The sequence below is a fragment of the Zingiber officinale genome, chromosome 2B (assembly GCF_018446385.1).
Source record: "Zingiber officinale cultivar Zhangliang chromosome 2B, Zo_v1.1, whole genome shotgun sequence".
NCBI lineage: Eukaryota > Viridiplantae > Streptophyta > Magnoliopsida > Zingiberales > Zingiberaceae > Zingiber > Zingiber officinale.
In genome coordinates, this window is record NC_055989.1 from 101,848,558 (window position 1) to 101,856,550 (window position 7,993).

At 34.1% G+C, this 7,993-nt stretch overlaps 1 protein-coding gene across 1 annotated transcript; it reads right to left on the reverse strand.

The window, feature by feature from the left end:
* Positions 1-709: 709 nt before the first annotated feature.
* LOC122046537 (terpene synthase 10-like) lies at positions 710-3,195 on the reverse strand. Its single transcript, XM_042607279.1, has 7 exons — positions 2,974-3,195; positions 2,603-2,882; positions 2,159-2,540; positions 1,866-2,084; positions 1,622-1,760; positions 1,286-1,531; positions 710-1,195 (listed from the first exon to the last, which is right to left on the reverse strand). The coding sequence occupies exons 1-7, from the start codon at positions 3,169-3,171 to the stop codon at positions 905-907; spliced, it is 1,755 nt and encodes a 584-aa protein (XP_042463213.1). The 5' UTR covers positions 3,172-3,195; the 3' UTR covers positions 710-904.
* Positions 3,196-7,993: the final 4,798 nt, after the last annotated feature.

The following is a 7,993-nucleotide window of genomic DNA, read 5'->3' on the forward strand; positions in this document are numbered from 1 at the left end:
GTGATTCCTTGCCTTCGACCACCCTGATTTTAATCTCCACGTCGATTGCTGTTTTTTACTTTTGACTCATACTTGATAGACTCTTTTTATCATCACATCATATATCATTATCCGTAAATTAACTTAATAATTTCATAATAAAAAAAATCATTCAACAAAAATTTAAAATCTAATAAAATATAGAAAAAGGTAAAGATAATAATATGTTCACGCGAAGTGATGCTAAGTTCGATAGGCGTGTAAAAAATAATCATATATTTAAAATGAGTTATTGAAATCCAATTAAATGATCGAATTAGTATTATTTATTAATAAAAATAAAAATCAGATATGATTTTTAACACTTATTTATTTTATTAATATTGGGCTGTGTGCCAATATTGTCGTGTAAAGCTCAAAGCCCAATTGAATTAGGGTTAACGTATTAGTTTGTACTGCCTGAGAAGTGCTGTCTTTATTAAAAATGTCTAGCCTGTTAAAAGAAGAGAAGGACAATAAGTGGCCAAGAATAGAGGATCATAAATTTTTTTTTCCGCTTATCATTGACAAAACAAGTAGCTTATTTATAAATTAATTATGTAACGGACAATTTAGTCAAATCTGATCAACTAAAATGAAATATTTTATATTTATTTTTTAGCTGTTAAGAAGACATGTATTTTATATTTATTTTTTGATTGGCCAAATTCTCATCATTGAGATTTATCGTTATGTAACTTAAATAAACCAGTAACTCCTCAATCATATCCCAGTAATTCCATATCTATTAACCCCTAACTTCAACATTATCCCACGAACTCAATTAATGCAAATACATTCAACGTAACCATTATTATCACCAACTCATCAATCCACTAACATTCAACGTAACCATTATTACCTTTGACCGCCCTGTCTATCTTTATTAAATGATAGGGTTGATCAGCAGCGACATGACTTGATTCATGGTTTCTCCATCGGCTTTACCATATTTATCTCCATTATGGTAGAAAAATTGTGAAGCTCGAGCTATGCCCAGTGCCACTGTCTTCAACATCTCATCGAACGAAGTTGCAGAAGCCCGATCTCCATTCATACCCCTCCAGTTGCCTCGTATTAGCTCCTTCACCTGCTCACGAGCCACTTCCTCCGAAACGCCTCTCTCGTGCATGCAACACTGAATGGATTTTGGCACATCTCCTCGCTCAATTTCAGCCTATATATATATAAACATTAAGTATAAAGCAAGATCAAAGCTGCATGATTTTAACAATCTCTTTCTATGTGTGTAGATATATATATATACCTTTGAAGTAGCTAAGTCATTATAAAGTCGACCGAGCATCGACGAGGGCTTTGCAATGGCAGGGTACTCTGAGAAACGCTCCAAGTCTTGCTTGTTTAAGTCGTTGGCCATGCAGTAAGCATTCGTGAAGATGGCAGGGCCTGATATGGAAATCCATGTATTGTCCAAGTATTCATTAATGGTTGGTGTATAACCTTGGTGATACCATTTTGCCTCCACCAGATATGCTTTGCACAGATCTGCCCACTGAATTAAACAGATCCCCAAAAGAATCACATGCATGTTCCCATACTGAAGAGCAAGGAGTTAATTAATTACTAATTAAGTGCTACTTACTGATCTCTTGAGGTAAGGTATTACGTCCAGTCCCTTCTCCTTCATCACCTTATAGCCATCGTCGTTTATCGTGTTGAAAAGCGCGAGAAATAAGATCTTCATGTAGTCTGGCAGTTGGTCGATCGCGTTAATATCCCATCTGATGATGAAGTTCATATTTCCAAATTCCAACAGCACAAGTAATTAGTATCTTGTAAAATTTCTCTGTTAATTGTATATATTCTGGTGTTAAATTTCTCTTCACCTATCAACGACGCGAGTGAAGAGTTCAAGCTCATCCAGGGTACCATAGACGTCGTAGACATCATCGATCATTGTCACAAAGCAGTTTCCTTTTGTTTGTGCCTCTCTAAAGCTCCTGTGCTCTGGTTCAAATGCCCAGCCCACTGTCCACAAGTAGTTCTCAGTCAATCTGTCTCTGGCGAATGGTAATTTCTCAACAACTCCCAGATTTGCCCACCATCTATATAAATATGTAATTAATCATCATTCGCTTTTGAACTTGATAAAATAATATAACTTAATTAGCTTATTCACCTGGAGAGAGCACTGAGTTCTTTCTTGTAGATGCTCTGGACTGAGTTGAAGTCCAGCTTAGCAAATTCAAGAAGAAGAGGGTTGGTGATGACCATGACCTCTCTTTGGCATGCTTCAATGAACCACCTGGCGTGCAGTCTCTCCATCCTCCAATTCAATGGAAGTTCCAGAGCATGTGCCGCTCTCTGTTTGAGCTTCATATCAGAGCCTCCTTCTAAGAGATTTTTGAGGTGCTCAGTCGTTAACTCCATGGCTTCTTGCAGAACCATCTCTCCATCTTTTTCATAATAAGAAGCCTCATACAGACTCAGCATTCCTTCCGTGTGGTTCTTAAGACCGTCTCTAAAGTGGCCTTTCTCATCTCTGAATTCCTCGAAAATGTCTTCATTCAGAAAGAAAATTAGTCCTGAACAATTATTTTAGAAGTGAAATTTGATCGATCACCTTCAGAAATGGAGAAGCCATTTTCCCTGAGAAGCCTGAAGAGTAATGCGGAGGCGTGAAGGTCTTCCTTAAATGTCGAGCTTATCTCTTCCAAAGACGAGTGAAGATTTCTCAAAGAGTCTTTAATGTCGTCTTTGAAATGATAAGCTACTCCGAGTTGCTTCAGGTGGTCGATCAACCGGAGCTGCTCTTCCACTTCCTTCTTCTCGCATATCACTTCTGCAATTCTCTCTTTCAGCAACGTCAGTCTCTCTGTCTGGTCCTTCGCCTCCGCCTTCAACTATAAACTTCTGATTTTAAACTTAAATCGAAATTAACGAAAGAAAGATAATTAATTAAACAGAGGTCGATCGAGGGATCGTTCTCCTAACCGGAGATTCAACAGTGAGTGATTGTATGTATTCGTTGCTCCACATGTTGGGCTGGTAATGGGCCGATCTTCTGGCCGCCTCCGTCGATTGCTGGTCGCCGGTGCACTGGACGAGTTGGAGGCATGGCTGCTTGGCGGTGGTGGATCGCCGGAGAGCACGGAAAGGGAAGTGTGATGGTGGAGCAAGGAAAAGAGACATGTTAACGAGATGCGTCCAAATGATCGGAGGATCGATCGATGAATTGAACTGGATGGCCTGGGGGCATTATTTATGCAAATCCAGTGCAGCGGGGTGTATGCCATAAAAATATTAGGCACATTTTTCACGTGGTTCGCGAAAAAGAATGCCTTCTCCTTCTTGATATAAATAATTTTATTTAACAGCATGCTATAAACTGAATTCGTAATTTATCATTGTTCACAGTTAATCTTCTTCTAAGAACAAAAACCTAATGTGAAAGTTTATTTTATCATTATTTTTTTCCCAAGGCAAGAAAAACATAGATGGCCTTCGGAAAGACACAACAAACAATCAATCAATTTTAAAAATAGACTGTCTGCCTTCCTAAATTCATTAAAAATTTAAATTTTTATATCGAGGATAATGATAAGCTGCATGCCACTCTTGACGAACCAACACACTTGGATTTGGACGTATATCGCCCCTTCTTGGCTTGGGACCTGCACTCCGTTATTTGGATGAATTGTAAAACCTCACTTGAGTAGTTAGGCATGCCAATCTGTGACGAAGTGGGGAGGGAGAGAAAGATCCGTCATTTTGATGGATTGAAAAATTTTTGATCTAATACAATACAAAGTGGATTGTGGGTTAGACGGGTTAATCCACGGATCCATTAAAAAATATTTAAAAAAAAAGAAAAAAATTCATATCTTTAAAGTTTTACTTCGAAATATCATCAATTAAATATATATTTTTTAAAAGTAAATGAATACAAACAAGTAGACATATTTGATAAAAATTATTATTTTATTTTAAAATTATAATAAAAAACAATGAATTGGTATAAAGTTTAATTTACATGTGATTTTCAATCCGCAAACTGACTTAGTAAGTCACATGCCTAGAGGATCGGCCCAGATGAAATTATGTTTATAAAATTTTAACTCAATCTATAGAATGGACCAATTTGATAAATCGAACCTAAACGGACGGCTTAGACCCACGCTTCATACTTTCTAACTCAATTACATGGTTCTCATGTACCATTTCATATATTAAATATTCAGAAATATTTATAGTCAATTATCGTGTATAAGATGTGAACATGATTTGGTGTGGTAAATAAAAAAAAATTATATATCTATTACATTAATGTCCTCCCTAATATCGACCCACGGATATAAAGAGAAGCAGTGTGGTGAATAAAGGATTCATATATCTTCGTTACACGTTAAGTCTGAACCTTATGATTTTGCTTTTAAATTTTATCTAAAAATTTTATACGGATTGGGACATTTTTTATCTTTTACACTCACGATTTCTTTTTATGTCTTTTCTATTATTATATTCCAAATAATCCACTTAAACGAAAGATCATCATTACTCTTATGATCCAAATCTCTCCGTAAATATTTGATTATTTTTAGCTGTTCCGAACTTTCGTACAAGCATCTAGTCTTTTTTAATCTATTTTTTATTCCTATAAATATCCGATTACTTTTGGCTTGCTCTACCCCCCACCACGCAAGCATCCATATCTTGTCACTCTTGATCTACTTCGGACCTCCCCTCAATTTCGTTCAAAGTCATTCCGCATGGCATTCGATTTGGACTGTGACTCAATCATTTGTTAGGACCAAAAGAATTCACACATTTTTATAATAGTATGATATTATCCATTTTAGATTTAAGTCCTTATAGTTTTATTTTTTAGTTCTATATAAAATATCTTTTACCAATGAAGATATCTTTTATCTTTTAAATTCATAATCTTTTTTATATATTTTTAATGTGGTAGTTTGATTGTATTCTCAACCGATAATTTTAAGTAAATGAGATAATTATAGTAAAAGGTGATTAGTTCATCCTAGACACCCTTCGCAATCCATCTTCAGATTATACGAAGAGAGATACATTATATAGAATCAGCTTATATCAATCGTTAAATTATCTAGATTAGGAGTGTAAATGAACTGAATCGAGCCGAATATGTTGAAAAATTTAAAGCTCGAATTCGGCTCGAAATAGGTATATTCAAGTTCGAGCTTGATTCAAAACTCGAAAATTTTTAAATTTTATGTTAGAGTTCGATTTGAATTAGGGCTCGAGTTCGAGTTCGACTCGAAAGATTCGAACATGTTCGTAAACTATTAGAATTATTACTCAAAAACACGTACTTGACAAGCTCGCAATTTATTTATTTACTATATATTTAACTTATATTAATAAAATATTAAAGTTAGCAAGTGGCTCACGAAATATCGAATAATATAATTTGAGTTTGAGTTCGGTTCGAAAAAAGATTCAAATATATTTAAATTCGGCTCGAATTCGATAAACTCAAATACAAATTGAATATTTTTCGAGTCGATTTGAAAAACTCATCCATTTTTATAAATCTGTCATTCTCTCATAAATTGGGCACCGTGAACTGGGCATCCGGACAATGGGATAATAACGTTTAAAGGAATAAATTGTACGCAATCATTCGTGTGGGTATGTATATATGCTATTGATAGAAAAAGGATAAACGATTGAAGTATTGTATATACCTAACGTGGAACAGGTGGATGGGGGGCGGCCGACGCCTGAGACGTGGAAGGTGTGTTTCAATTACGAAAATGAAGATGCTTCATCTTAATTTCGTGCTTGATAAGGATGCGAGCGTTTACTTTGGCCATTGAATACTGAATCATGAAGAAAAAAAAAATTGATGGTTTCCTTTTTGTGTTTAATGGTTTTGGCTATTTTTCAAATTCATTTACTTATCAACTCGATGAGTAGTCTCGAGTCAATAATTGTGCCCCGGGGTTATCGTCAGAGCCGACCTAGGTTATCAAGGGGGACCGGTGTACAGGCGCATCTCCAGCGGGACTTTTTTTTTAAAAAAAAATATATATATATATATATATTATATATTTCTTTAGTAAAGATTAATAAAAAAATTTCTGTATTTATTAAAAAAATTAAATATATATATATATAATTATAAATTTTAAAATATTATGATATTTACTTCCATCTTTGACAAATCTTTTGATATATCTATTTTTTTAAATCCTAATCTTTCGAAATTTACTTTTGCTCACTCTCAAACTCTTCGCTCACACCAATAGCCATCGTTCAATGCTGTAGTCATCGCATCATCTCTCTCGTCCACCGATACTACACAGTAGTATACGTGTTTAAACACTTCGATTTAGATGAATTTTTTTTACTTAAATTAAAAGGATTTTTTTACACCGATCCTTTTAAAGTCTACGGCCGGCCCTAGCTATCATATAATGGAAAGGTATAAAGTTATCACCAAGACTTCTACATCCTTAATTATGGTATATTTATAAAGATTTATATTTATAAAGATTTTTTTTTTTTCTAAATGAGACATATAACTATAAGATATTGAGTTTTTTGGGCTGCAATCACTCCCCGATTTACATTAGTGATCAATAAAAAAACTTCCATAAAAATTATTCAATCGTCCCAAATTGATGTTATCTTGTCCATCATGTTTTTTTCTTCAGTCAATATATAATTTCTACGTTGTTTATTTTTTTTTGTTAATTACTAAATGGATTTACAAATTAAATTATATCGTGATGCTGAAGGATGGTAGATTTTTTATTACTATTATTATTTTTAAATAATTTTCACCTTCATAGGTTTAAAGATATTTTTAATGTTTTTGGTATTTTTTTTTTTTTTTTTATATTCTGAGTCAGTTTAGGATAGATAAGATTTTGTTAATAATTTCTTTATTAAAATTTCTTTTCTTTTATGACAAGTTAAGAATTTTGATTTATATAATAGGATCTTAATATCTAAAGTTTATATAAACATGTATTTATCTATTCATGGAATAATCCTCAAATATTAAATATAATTTTTTTTTATAAAAATCTAAAATACAGTGGTTATCTCTTCCTGCCTTTTCCATAAACTTCTATTCTCGTTAACCTGTATAATAATTACTATTCTTCTCGACATTAGTTAGTATTAAGATCAGCAGTGTCTGATTGAGGAAGCCGAGCATCAAATTCAATTGAAGGTTATTATGATTGTGTCAAGCAAGTTTTGGCTAACATTACAGTCATTGCATCTAGGACAAGATTAAGGATTTATAGAGACAAGTTATAAATTTAACTCCACGTCTAGCTATGCAAAATCTTGAAGATCATGAGGTACGTGGTCGAGAAGATTGGTATGAAGAACTTGGATATCGAGTTGATCTACCCGAATTTTTTGGTATGTCACATACATAAAATTTGTTGATTGGACCAACAAAGTGGAGCCGATCTTGACTATAAGCAAGTTTCGGGCGAGATAAAGGTGAAGTTGATTGTCATTAGACTCAAGGATTGAACATATATGTATGGTGGGAGCACTTGCGCCGCTCATGAGACATACATGGTAAAACCAAGATCAAGAATTGAGAGAAGATTAAGAAAAAGATGAAAGATCATTTTTTTCCTTGTGGGCACACTCAAATTTCATTTCAAGGATGATTAAGTTTTGTCATGGAGAACTATAGCTTTGACACCCAAGATGACTTTGATGGATTTGAAGATGATTTGGAAGAAGTTAATAAGAAAAAAAATAAAGCAGTTAGTTTTATTGACTATCTTTGGAGGTGACTGACCTGACCTCATGAAAAGTTTTCACCGATCACTAGGGTAAATCGGAAAGCGCATGCGACGACTAGCCTAGAAGCTCAACATCCTTAGGTTGTGCGCCTCATTTGGAGGAAAAATTCTTATAAATACGTCAAACCTAGGGATCGAACCGTAGGTGCCTAGGTGATAATTTCGATGTCCTATCATGATATCATAGTCCTGGGGAT